The 14,452-nt window shown below is 32.2% G+C and overlaps 1 protein-coding gene across 1 annotated transcript; it reads left to right on the top strand.

Moving 5' to 3' along the window:
* Positions 1-7,288: 7,288 nt before the first annotated feature.
* On the top strand, positions 7,289-8,743 carry LOC116116087 (zinc finger CCCH domain-containing protein 20-like). The gene has a single exon (XM_031402195.1). The coding sequence runs from the start codon at positions 7,338-7,340 to the stop codon at positions 8,448-8,450; it is 1,113 nt and encodes a 370-aa protein (XP_031258055.1). The 5' UTR covers positions 7,289-7,337; the 3' UTR covers positions 8,451-8,743.
* The last annotated feature ends 5,709 nt before the right edge of the window (positions 8,744-14,452 follow it).

The following is a 14,452-nucleotide window of genomic DNA, read 5'->3' as shown; positions in this document are numbered from 1 at the left end:
TAGAGCGATTACTTATTCCTCTTTATCTTTTGCTTTCCCTTGAAAAGCCATCAAGATCTTCTAAATCTGACCAATATTGACACCTCCTTGGTACAATTAAAAATTGTTACATTCACCCCACCCAATTACTTTGTAACCATTCTTTTCATGACTTTCTTTTTCAATTAAGAGTTGTGAACTTTGAAAATTTTTCCCATTAATTATTAAAACATTTCCACTTTTAAAAGGGCCGATACCAGATAACACATATTCAATTAGTTTTGGTTTTTAAGGTTCGCTAATAATATTTATAATAGGGATTAAAATCTTACTTAAACTAAAGTTTGGGGAAGAAACTGTTATTATCCCCTTTGTATTCACGTGAAGGTGTAATTGCTTTGCACACATGGCAAAATATATAAACAGTTGTTTATTGCAATATAATAATCACATTTTATTCTTGATTATCATCAATCGTGGGCCATTTAAAAAGAAGGGCTACTGCTTATATTATTCTTCTAATCTACAGTTATGTACTACACTCTATTAAATTATATATGAACCCACCGCATAAATTAATAGATAACAATCATAAAGTTCAAGACTCAACATTAATTGTTAATTATATAGTCTTAATCTGTTTATATTTCAGATTAATTAACAACAAAATCAGATAGTCTGGAATACAGTTTTTGCTAAAATAAAAACAGAAAAAAAAAGGGTCTTAATTAAAAATACATTATGGACGAAGAAAGCATCGAAAGCAATCTACTCTATTTTATATATATGGTTATATAAAATAATTTTGTAAGTGATATTCCAATATTTATCAATAAAATATGAGAAAATAAATAATAATAAAAAATTAATAATGGGAAGAGATAAAGTGACGTCAGATCACACGAATCTCAAAACCATAAAAACAAGGAGATAAAGCCACGTATTGAGATGAACAAACGTGCCGTTGATATAGAGGAGTCTTGTCAACAACGGTGGATAAGGACAAGGACACGTGTTTGGTCAAAGATAAGAAAGAGGAGACAAGTTAAGTTGTCCGTACAAAATAGCATTCATTTGGGAAAGATTTTTTTAGTACGACGAGCTCCCTTTGTGTTTTGTCTTGACTTGAGGCCATGCGTCGTATCTTTTGCACTTGTGGCACCGGCCATGCGTTGTATCTTTTGCATTTGTGGCACCATTTCAGCCCTTCTTCCTCCCACTATTCACGTGACTCGTCAGTTCTCTTCTCCCCAGCTATTATTCCGATTTCAAGTACCTAAAACAAACTGAAAACGTTAGATAATATTATGACTTATTTAGGTTTTTTAAATTTATAAGATATTTAATAAATATAATGATCAAAAAGGTTAGGTAATATTATGATTTATCTATTTTTTTTTAATTTATAAGATATTTAATAAATATGATGATTAAAGAGATTTTTTTAAATTTTTTTATTTAAATCTTAAAATTACTTATTACACTAATATTATAATTTATCTAAACTTTTAAATTAATAAGGTATTCAAAAAACCTTATAAATTACTCAAATATGTCCAATCTGTTAAAAAAAAAGTTACATATAAATGGAGTTGGAAAAGGGAAACGCTTTTGGAGACACCTTACCTACCAACATGTGGATGGTCACACATTCTGAGACCATAAACTTAATATTTTCACTGTGTTTCCCCATACACATTAAATCACACAATCTTATCCTATTCCACACTTCACGTCAATCTCCTACTTATCAAATTTAGTGCATCCCTAAGTGGAACCTGGAATGATCAAATGGACTACATTAATATGACTGAATTTATGGATGTTATTTGTGGTTGAACAGCATTTCTTCGTAACTCCGTTTATTCTAAAAATAGAACAAATGCATTCAAATGTAATGGGCCCTTCTGTTAATGATTTTCCTTGTTTACTTAAACATGATTGGTAGGACTCGATGTAGTGGTGGAAAATTATGTTGCACCAATTTATGCGTGGGATAGGTAATTAGATTAGAGTTAACGACTTTTTTCCACCTAGGTAATGGTTTAATGACATTCTCCCACTAACAGGCATTTAAAATATCACTTTCTCACTAAAAAAATACATTTTCTTATTTGATAACAAACATATAGCTAACTCAGTCCATTCTTTTGGAGCTTTTGAAAAAGAAAAGTCAATGAGTCTTTTGGTGGTAGAAGAATGAATTTTCATAGTCCTGATTGATTAAAATTTGATTTAGGATAAGCGATTGTATACTAATAACTTGATTTGCAGAGATTGGTGGGATCGACGGGAGTAAAGTTTAACGGGTTTTGATGAGTGATAATCGTGAAAAATGATGATAATGGTGTGTGATCGCAATGATATTGGAATCAACTGAAGATTGGTGTGGTCGACAACACATTGTCATTAAATGTATTTTTTAAGTGAGAAAGTAATATTTTAAAAGTTTTAGAGTAAGAAAACGTTGTTAAACTATTAAAAGCTGCTTACTGATTAGATTATATTAAGAAAGAAAACATAGTTAATCACGATTGAGAATAGTTGAAAACTTGAAAACCATACTCAGTTATGAGTTTTGGAAGAAATATTCATGCTCTAACTTAGATGATTATGAAATAATTGAATTTAATTTATCAAATAATTGTTTTAATAAATAAATATTTGAGTAAGTGAGATCTTAAAGAGGCAACCAATTACACCAACCATTTGGGGTCATAAATGCGAGAATATTTACGCACAGCAGTCGATGGTCGCTAGGGTTCTAGAATGCGCAGGAAGCAGCGGATAAACCATGGCAAAGCGGGTGTACTGTTAGGATTAGAGACGGAGTTAAAATGGATGTAACGTGCCGCAACGGAAGGGGCAAATGACTGCAAAGTTAGGTCAGTGTCGAGCCCAGACAGCCAGGTGTTTGGAGCAAACCTCCTCCATCAGTTGTTATCTATTTTCCTTTTTCAGAAGATTTTTTCTGATAAAGTTGGCAGAGATTTTGATGCTTGTCCTGAATTGCAGTCATCTCTTGCACATGCCTTCTCCCTTCCTATCCCTTATATTTACGTACACGTGTACCTTTATATATTTTATCCCATACCATACCTAATTATAATTATAACACTTTTTTAATAATATATATATATTTTTTTAATGAGATACATCTCAATTAATCTTTTTAAAACATTGAAACTATAAATACAATATACCATACGAGTTTTAAAGCTATCCTTATTAATAAGGATAAAAAACTTAAATTCAAGAGATCTTGTTAAATTCTCTTTTTATTTTTAAAATAATTTAAATTTAAAAAATAATATTAAATTATTCTTTTGAGAAAATTATGTTAGATGTTCATTTACTTTTTTATCATCAAACAACTCAAGGGTGGTTGATTTTTTTTGTTTTTTTTCTTCATTTTATGCTTTGATTTTCATTTTCTCAATGTTGTTATTTTAATTGCAATATGTGTGATGCAGCTACTTAATCCTTATTATGAGATTCATTTCATGTGTCTATTGACCCTGTGTGGCCTGTTGTAATGGTTTTTGTCTACCATGAGCCCTGCACTATTACTAGTGGGTGGCTAACTTTTAGCATTTGATTTGTTCAACCTGTCGAATTAATTAATTAAAACTATTCTTATCCGATTAAATATTGTTCATTACATCACATTATATTCCAATACAACGTTTGAATCAACGTTTTAACAGTAAATAGTAAGAAAATAAAATTAACACCTTTGCTCTGTTGTTAGTCGGCAATGAACTTGAGAAGCATAATATTGTTCGTATTAAATATCAATGAATGCGGTAGAATATGTGTAAGTATTTCACCGACTTTAACATAATAGTTTAAAGAACGATGTTATTGGCTCCTCACCTTCATCTTAATTGAGCCAAATCATTATTATTATTTTTTTTCTTTATGACAAATAAGACTCAAAAAAAAAAATTATATACAATCTATTTAGAATAAATCTTTTGCTATTATTTTAAAATTTTATTTCATTTTTTTACATCATAAAAGCTAATTTTATTTTGAAATGATTAAGATGAAATAAGGTTGATCAAAAACAAATATGCATTAAAATTTTTTAGGTTTATTTTAGAGTAAATGATTTTTTTCCACTCAAATAATGATTTAATGACTCTTTCTCGTCCACTTACTTTTAAATTACTACTTTATTATGCAAATTTATATTTCGTTTCCGATTCTAGTATCGTTACGACATCATACCACCACCATTATCTTCTTCGATCATCGCTCACCAAAACCCCTAAAGCCTTACTCTTGCCAAACCCACCAATCGTCAACAATTGAGCGATTAGGGTTTGCGCAGCTACCCCATCTCAAGTAAAATTTTGATCAATCTCAATCACCAAAATCCAACATTTCACCACCAAAAGACTCAATGACCTCCTCTCTTCAAAAACCTCAATATCCTGGACCGAATTTACTCTCTGTTCACTGCCAGAATATAAATTTGGGTAGTAAAACGGTATTCTGTAAGTGGGAAAGTGTCATGAAGTCATTATTTGGATGGGAAAAAATCGTCAACTTTTTATTTTATCATATTTTATAGTTTATAACCTTCAATTGATTTGTGCATTTACAAAATTTTTAACTTTGTTATTTTTTTCTTTTCAAGAAAACACATGTGATACCAACATGCAAAACTACTTATATGCTTGATTAATATGTTAAATGGAGGTAAATAAAAATATATACATATAGTTAAACCTTGATGAACTTATACTCGATAAATTAATAACCTTAATTAAATAATATTTTTTGCCGATCCCAACTTGGGACCGATGTGGTAAATTAATAATAACAATAACAATAACAATAACAATAACAATATATATATATAACTCAATTACGAGACTTTTTGTAAAATATAACTGTAATATTACTTGTTTCCTATTGAAATTGATGTTTTCTTGAACCTCATCTCTAATGTTTCTTAGTGCATTAAGAAGCTCTGCCTAGTGTTCTCGTGTTGCAAGAGAAAATTATGCGATGTGATTGTTGCATTAAGTTCCAAAGGTTTGATTATTGATTTCTTTACATCTTTGAGATGAGAAGCCACTGTATAATGTAGCAATGACATTACATGCATGAAGTTTGATGTTTTGGAAAAAGAAAATCAGAAATGTCTCAATAAATTTATAATTTATTAATTTGTATGACTAAAAAATATATTGATTAATCAATAAATTTTCATGGTCCAAAAAATATCAATTTATTGAGATTTAATTGTATATAAAGGTTCTAATAATATATGTGTCATTTTATAAATAAATATACTTTATTTAGTCATTTAGATATGTTAAAGTTTTAACAAGTTAAGTTTTTTTATATATATTTATTGAGATTTTGTATACTTCAGAGGGCTTATTGCTATATTTTAGAGGGTTTAATAGTACTTTATGGGAGTTTTTTTATACACCAAGATATTTATCCTTAATATACAGTAACAAATTGAATAATATCTGAAGTTGTCGTGAAAATAAGATGTGAATAATACTACACTGATAAATGGTTCTTATTAACTTCCTTTCACGTAACAATTCATAATTAATTAATTAATTTATAATAGATTTTTTCTACTCAACAATCCCATATAACCAATTATAAGCTAACCAATTTTTGGTGGAAAATAGTTAATGAGAAGGCTTATCGGTCTATTTTTCTTGTTATAAGATATTAGAGGAACTGATCCCTAGAAGATGGCCAATAAAACTAAATTCCGTGATACCACCCTCTGGGAGAATCAAAAAATGTAGCAGTGTCAAGGTAATTAGAGAATTAACGGCATTTATTAGGTGGGTCCTGATCTCATCCACCATATTTGCACCGTTAATTACACTGAAAACGAATTTATGATTAGAGTAAAAATTTAACAAATTAAGAAAGAGGTAATTAATACTATTGAGTATGAGGTTTCTTCATAAACCACAATTCAGCTTTAAAAGGGCATGAATTATTTTACAAGTTTTCTAAATTATTCTGTCTATTGATCGGGCAAAGAATATTTCTACATCATAATCATCAACTATATCTAGACAACAGTATCAGATATCATTTTATTTTTTACACACCCTGTTAGTGAAAGCATAATTTGGCACACATGGTGAGACAATGGAAAAGACAAAACTTATTATCGAGTTGTAAAATGAAAGGAAATTAGATGTGACCTAAGAATAATCTATTGGAAATTTATAAATAATGAAAATGAAATTATTCCTTTTAGTATAATGAACATATCCAACAAACTAATATACATAAATTATTTATTTATTTTTATTTTTTATGAGTGGGATGTTCGGATTAGTTTACGTGTACTTCAACTAATTCTTCGGGATCCTGTAAGATCTTTAGTGACTACTCCTATTAACAATCAGAAAATATCAAACTCAAGATCTTTTGAATAATATATCAAAGAGTCTCTATCGAACTACTCAATAATCTAAAGATAATTTATACAAATAAGTTATCATATATTTCTAAAAGTGATTTCCAAGAATCTTTTAATTTCCAAAAATACATAAAATTGTTTATAATCACAATGTTAAATCTACTTTAAATATTGTCCACTACATATATATTCGTCAGAAACATTATAATAATAAAATAGTTTGATATAAGATAATATCAAAGGGTTCCACTAGGAGATGTGATACATGTCTCACCAAATCATTTTTATTTACAATTACAAGTATAAACATAAATGGTTGAAAGAGTGATTAAATAAAATAATTACATGTTTAAACTTTAGATGTTAAAGAGGTTCTTTAACAAATGTTACAAGGTATACGTTTTTGTCACAATGGACATAATTAATTACAAATATGAAATGTCAATAAAAGACTTACAAAATTGCCTAAATGATCGAATTTCTTTTTTGGCCAGAAATAAAGAAAGAATTTGTCTTTTTGAACTCATTGTTTTCATCTTTATCCTACGCATCTTATTTTCCACCGACTTTGGAACACTACGGGCGTATCCAGAATAAATATTCCAACCCGATAATTAAAGAATGACAGGCAGTGTCATAGTTTTGTTAACTTAAGATGACTATCTGCCACGCGGCGAGATAATTCTCCTCCACAACAATGTGGATTATTCTAATCAAACCTTCTTAGCCCCTTACATAACAGCCCTGTAAAACAAACGTTTCCCAATAATTCAAGTTTTTAACTGCAGTACAAAAGGCTGCTCCTAGATAAATGCATAACCATGGTTAAAAATTAACTAAACCATAGTTAAACTCCCCTACTTGGCAGTTTATAAACAGAAGCAAAGCCTGAGAGTGTTCCCTGAAACAACGGCATCCACAACCAAGCAACAAACTGAAAATGATGCTCGGCGAGCGCCATCGTCCGAATCCGACGGTCCACGTCCCTCCGTGGCCTCCACTCCACGAAGATCCAACGGCTGATATTATATCTCCTCACTCCTTTAACGGCAATGCAAACGGCAGCCCTGATGTTAACTGCCCATACTATCTCCAAGAAGCCTTAGCGGCTCTCCAACCATATATGCCATCTAATGATCAGGATTTCGATTCGGATACTGATATTTCGGGTCTGGATTCCGACTCTCCCGTCGACGCTTACTCATGCGACCATTTTCGCATGTTCGAGTTCAAGGTAAGGAAGTGTGCACGTGGCAGGTCTCATGACTGGACGGAATGTCCGTACGCTCATCCAGGGGAGAAGGCACGTAGGCGTGACCCGAGAAAGTATCACTATTCGGGTACGGCATGCCCCGAGTTCCGTAAGGGAAGCTGTAAGAAAGGCGACTCTTGTGAGTTCGCTCATGGCGTGTTCGAGTGCTGGCTCCATCCGGCCCGTTACCGTACTCAGCCTTGCAAGGACGGACCTGGTTGTAGGAGACGGGTGTGTTTCTTCGCCCACACACCGGAGCAGCTTAGAATCTTACCTCGTCAGAGCCCGAGAAGTGTTGATACTTCTTCCTGTGCTAAGACGCTGCCGTTTTTGTCTTCTCCAGAGTCGATTTCTCCTCCTGTGAGTCCAACTGCTGAGTCGCCCATGAGTCAATCTATGAGTCGGTCACTAGGTTCGAGTTCAATCAGCGAGATGGTGGCTTCTCTAAGGAATCTGCAGTTGGGGAAGGTGAAGTCTTTGCCATCTTCATGGAATATTCATATGGGTGGCTCTCCCGGGTACGGATCTCCACGTGGGTCAATGCTCCGACCCGGGTTTTTTAGCCTTCCCTCAACACCAACTGGCACTCCGACCCGCCCCGGTATGCGTTACTTGGATCCGTTTGAAAATATTAGTGAGGAAGAGCCTGTAATGGAAAGGGTTGAGTCAGGGAGGGATTTACGTGCAAGAATGTTTGAGAAATTAAGCAAAGAGAATTCTCTGGAGCGGGGCGACCCGTCTCAGTTTAATGGGGCTCCGGATGTTGATTGGGTTTCGGATTTGTTGAACGGTGCGAACTGAGCCTGTGAGAAGTGGCTGGCGTGGTTGGAAAGGTTTGATCATGCTTTTTTTCCTGAATCGATTTTTTGGGTTTTTATTTCATGGGCTTTTTTGTTTCCTCTCGATGTGAATAGTATCTGAAGGAGAAGAAGGAGAGGAATAAAACGATGGAGTAAAATTTTGGAAGCAACAAATTGAAGATCGTGTAAATATTATTAGGAATTATTATCAAGCTATGGTTGAAGATTAGAATCTCATTTTGGTTTAATTTTCTGGGGAGTTCAGAAGACTAATTTGAAGAACAACCAAAAAAATCGTCTTTTGTATAGGTTGGGGACATGGGTGATTCCCTATTTTATTTGATTTCTGCTGTTTATTGCTGTTATAATAATTACTATTATTATTATTATTATTATTATTATTATCATCATCATCAATTCGCTTTGATCTTATTATTGTTAATGTAAGAACTTCAGTACTACGTATGCTCTTGTTCCCTTTTCAGATCAATGCAATATAATGTATATTTTTAATAGAATGTACCCTTCTTCTTTCTATTTCTTTTTATTAATTTCATCGTTAATCGAGAATCTGGGTAGATACAGATTTTATTTAACATTTGAAAAGTCTTTTACTTGGAACCAAAACGAAGAGAGAAGGCGGTGCGGTTTCTAGTCAATCATCACCGTCGACGGGGGAATTAATTTCATCGTTAATCAACAATCTGGGTAAATACAGAAGATTTTACTTCATATTTGAAAAGTCTTTCACTTGGACCCAAAACGAAGAGAGAAGGCGGTGCGGTTTCTAGTTGCCATCACCGTCGACGGGGTAAATAAATATCTCTGACAAAGGGGGGGTAAAGTTTGACAGCGTCCGTCCGCGTTATCAAACTTTACTTGGGATGATATAATTAAAATATTTTACCCTTGCAACACGCAACTCGCAACATCATGCGCACTCAAAAGTCTTCACCCTGTTTACAAAGAAAGGTTGAATTACGTCCCTTTTGACGATGGACAAGACAACCGGGTCCTCCACCGTTGGATCATTCTCCATCTCATTTTCATAAAGACTATCCAAAGGTGCACAGATGTAGAGGTGATAGTGAAAGACAATGTTAATTATGTTATGATGGTAAGATGGATTTAGACATGGGGTATTGTTATTCAATATAACTCTGCAGTGCGGTTAAGTAGGCATTTATCAATGATATTATGTCTCCCTCTCCAATCCTCAGCTGCACAGTTGTTAGTGGAAGCTTTTCAATAAGTGACGAGTTAAATAGTATCTAGTGTTGCCCCGAAAAAATAAAAGAAATAGCTTTATTGTTGTTTTCAGAACAAAAAGACTTGGAAAAAAAAATGGTCATCTCTCATCGGCCAAGTCATTTATGAACGTTCTCGTTACTCCTTATATGACGTGAATTTTTCAAACACAGGAATTGTACGTCACGGTACTCAGTAATATTGAAATGTTTAAATAATTCATAACTATTAATTAATTATATAAAAACTTTTGAATATATTATTTAAGATGTTTTGAATTAAAATCTTTCTTTATGGTTAATAAGAATAGTTATAGAAGTTTTTATTAGTTTTAGGATTTTAAGATATTAGTTTGGGTGTGTATAAAGTCCAAACACTTCAATTAAAAAAAAAAATTAATCATATTAGATATGCTTTTATTAGTTGGGTTTAGAAATTTTGGTTTGGTTGGAAAAAATAATAATTGACAAAATAGTGAGAGAGTGACTAGCTATCAGCGAAACGCAAGGACGAAAACACAAAGCATTAAAAAAGGAGAGGTCATGTAGATGCAGTTTTCCGCAGCCGTATCGAGAGGCCGCGTCTTCTACTGCATGTTCGCCATTTGAGTGCAAATGCAATATTTTTTTTTTTTTTTTTTTTTTAATTCTCAGATTCAATTCATGGCCATGGCTGGCCCCCCATATTCTTGAATCTCGAATTCTCTGACAAGTAGTGTGCAAAGTTATGAACGTGTCTTTGTATTGAAAATCTCCTTTCTTTTTAGCATTATTGATATGTAAGAGATGAAAAGGTTATGTTGTATTCGTATAATAGTTCCCCCACCCGCCATTTAAAGCGACATTGCTAGCTGCTTTAGGCTTTAACCAACAGGATAGAAATCTAAGGCACAAATCATGTGCTGTCTAACTCATTCCATTGTATTCATCTATAAATACAAAGAACTTGACTTCAAGGGTGGTTGTGTATTCTTTTTTCATTTTCATCCTATTTTGGCTGTCTTCTTCCCCCATCTAATGTATTAAAACGACACCAACATCTTTCAATAAGTTTATACAATTTGAATAAGGTGAAAGACCACTGTTAAAATATGAGACAACCAACGTAAAAAAATTGATTATGTCGTTGAAAATCGAGCAGCCATTCACCTAAAATTAAATTAACCTCTGTAATTTTGTAACTTACTTTTGACTATAATTAGACTATGTCGATTGCAGATAGATTGATATCTAAAGATTGACTTAATGTTTATGGAAATTTCAAAGATTTGGAAGAGATTGCATGTCATCTTCTTCCCCGGCGTGATAAGACTAGACCCTTTGGGTGTTTATTTCATTTTAAACGAGTCTCCAGATAAATTTCGTTCAAGTAAACGTCTTTTTCCTCCCAAAGTTTGCCTTAGTGAAACTTTTTCACCTAAAAAGTTTCAAAATAACATTTCCTCACCCAAAGTTTATATTTCATTAATATCAAAAGTTGAAATTCTCTCCATTACCACCATTTAAACCTCAACTCTTTTCTTTACAAAATCTCCATCATTTTGATATCTGATTTTTCGTTGATTGTCGGTCATCATAAAGTTAAGGTTTTCTATTCTTAGCTGATTTTCAGTTAATTCTGACTACGAATATTCAATTGATCACCACTATTCGATCCACAAGCCTTTACTCTATAAATCATTTGTCAATTAATCACAGCAGATAGTTACATAATAAATAGTGGTTTTAGTGTATTTAAGAGAAATATAATCGCATAATTTGACAGGTTTGACTGGGGAAAGGTTATCATATTTAATTAGAATTTAGCTAAGGTAGGTGATGAATAAGGTCCATGAACATCTTAATAATGTCAACCAAAAATCCGAAAGATGGGAGATAAAGATAAACTTTACCTGATCTCTCCAATCTAAAAAATAATAGCAGTGGCCCATTTGATTGAAACGGAGGTGAAAAGAAAAGGTGATGTGGAATTTGTGAATGACAATATCTCATTGAAATAAGCGAAATGTAGTGTGATTACCCGGCACATTAGGTTACCGTCAAATTAAGTAACTCTTTAGTGCAGGCAGTCGTTTTCGTCCACCAATGGTTTCATTAATAATATAATATTTGTTTAACTTTAAGCGTTCTTCTTCTTCTTCTTCTAGCTTTAATTTAGTGCACACTGTTGGCTTTTGTTCAGCAGATTTGGCTTTATTTCACTTTAAATAAATCTCAACGGCCAACGGATTAAGGAGTTGGTTGAGTTTTGACTTTTGCATTACCCGTTTAATACTTCTCTGCTTTAGTTTATGAAACTGAAATTTGCATTTATCAATTATGTTCTCAATTGATATTTTGGCTAGACTTATGAATAATCGGTCTTCCTTTCTATGTTTCTCTGTTCTCCGTTTGATTATATTTTTAAAATTTGACATGCAACGTAAAAATAAATCCCTTATTGATCATGAAATGTTAATTTGAGAAAACGATTTGATTAATGATCAAATTAAATTTGTTGAATTTCGTATATATTTGTAGCAAACCTAACACTGCCATAAAATAATGTAACATTAATTTAATGTTGTTAGCCACACAAAATTAATTTAATGCTTATTGTCACAGGCCAAGAGTTGCAACGAAGTGAAGCGGTCCGCGTAACACCCCAGCGTCTCACTAGAGAAGGGGTAAACCTACACGTATGTCATTCATTGGCTTGAGGTCTACTTGGTTTCGTTCTACCATGGACTCATCAAGGAAGCGATTCCAACTCCCAACTAGTTCGTGTAGTGATGGCCTAATTCCTTCTTCATCATCGACTATGAAGAATAGCTCTCGCGCTCCCCTTTCATAGAGCACCTCCCCCCTAAAGAGTTTTATGAATCATTGCCAATGTGCCAAGAGGAAACACACCGGACGTCTTAGTTGTCACATCCCATACGTATGTTTTACGAAACCCCTCAACCTTATATGCTCACCACTAGTGGCGGATCCAAGATTTTTGTCCAAAAGGGGCCTTCGTGGCTCCGCCATCATTTGCCAAATAACTAGTGAAAACTTTAAAAAATCACCAAACCTTAATAAAAACAAAAAAAATATAATATTAAAAACCTGAGAAAAAAGAATATACAATAACACAATATTTTCTCACTTGAATAAATCTATGAAAGCAAAATTTTGAGTAAAAATGTTGAGTAAACCTTGAACAAAACCTTCTTTTAATATTTTTATTTTTGGCTTTCAAAGATTATAATATAAATTTCTACAGCGTTGATCAAATCTAGCCTAATTAAGCTAAAGTTAACAAAAACTTAAATCAAGTTAACGTTAAATTGACTTTTAATATAAATTAATAAAAGAGGGAATTTTTTTTTAGTATAAACATAAATGGTAACTCAAATTTCTTTAATAATTTTGAACAACTGAACGGTGACGTTTAAAATGTAGAAAAGTGGTGGGTGAAGGATGAAGAATAATGTCCTTTAAAATATAGTTAAAGTTTTAATTTGAGAAAGCAGATTCATTATTAGATAGAAAATACAAAATAAACTCACAATATTAATATTTTTTTCTCTCAAATTAGAATAAACAACCTCAAAAAGAAAAAAAAAATGATTCAATCCTTAAATAAACTAAATTGAAATGAAAAATACACATATCTAAAATCGATAAAATAGAAAACGGAGCAAATTATGACACCTTGAGTATTGAAAATTTAACAATTTCAGTCTTCAAAAATTTTAAGAGCGAATAACATGAGAAAGAGAAAGAGAGAGTAAAGAATTTGAGGATAAAATCATAAAAAACAGGTAAAGCCATATAAAAAAACACTGGAGAGAGTTTTAAACTTTTAATATGATGTGGGCTTGGAATATATATATATATATATAAGTTTTTTTATAGACCTAGATATACAGTATGTATAATAGTTCTTATTTTTAAAAAATGATATGTACAATAGTTCTGATTTTTTAAAAATCTGAAGGTAAGCCTAGGTATATATGTTAATTAACAATTTTTTATGGTCTACATATTAATAAATTTGTTTTTCAAATTTGAGGGTAGGCCCTCAAGGGGGCTGAATCCGCCCCTGTCACCACACCTATTGCTTTTGTCACGACATTGCGGAATAAGGTCGTGACACTAGCTACCATAGAGTTTTTGTTTCTCTTTAATTCTCCCTATTTGGTTCACTATTGGGTCATTGCACATAAATAGATAATTTGTGAGCATATTTATTTTTTCTTCACTTATTCGCTTTTCCATATATGATTAATCAATCACAGTCTATTTAGAAGTTTGCTTTATTTACAATGTTGTATTTATTAACAATTTTCTATTTGGTCTGTGGTCATGTTTTATTTATAAATACATCCTATTAGTTATGTAATATGACTGAATGTATAATTATTTAATGAATGTTATAAAAAAGTTGTGTTATTTAAACCTTGTCATAGAATAATATATACTTTTTTAATTTAAAATTACTTGAAAGACATTTGTTCTTTATATTATGAAAGAAGAGAATATAAAATTCATTGAACTCTATCTCCAACTACCCTGAACCATGCCTATGATATATGGGCTGGTGTCTATTGGGCCATGAGAAGACGATGTTGGGTTGTGTGACATGATGGGATTCCGAACTGTATTCTGAAAACAGAACTTGAGCAACAAACCAATTTTTTAATATCGGCCCACTTGTGTAATAAAAACTCTTGAATGCATTATTTAAGATATCTTAAGTTTGAGTTATTTTGATTGTTAATAGAGATAA

Source organism: Pistacia vera, unplaced genomic scaffold (assembly GCF_008641045.1).
Source record: "Pistacia vera cultivar Batoury unplaced genomic scaffold, PisVer_v2 Contig760, whole genome shotgun sequence".
NCBI classification, from domain to species: Eukaryota; Viridiplantae; Streptophyta; class Magnoliopsida; order Sapindales; family Anacardiaceae; genus Pistacia; species Pistacia vera.
Note: the sequence above shows the minus strand (reverse complement) of the source record. Positions and strands in the feature narration are given on the sequence as shown.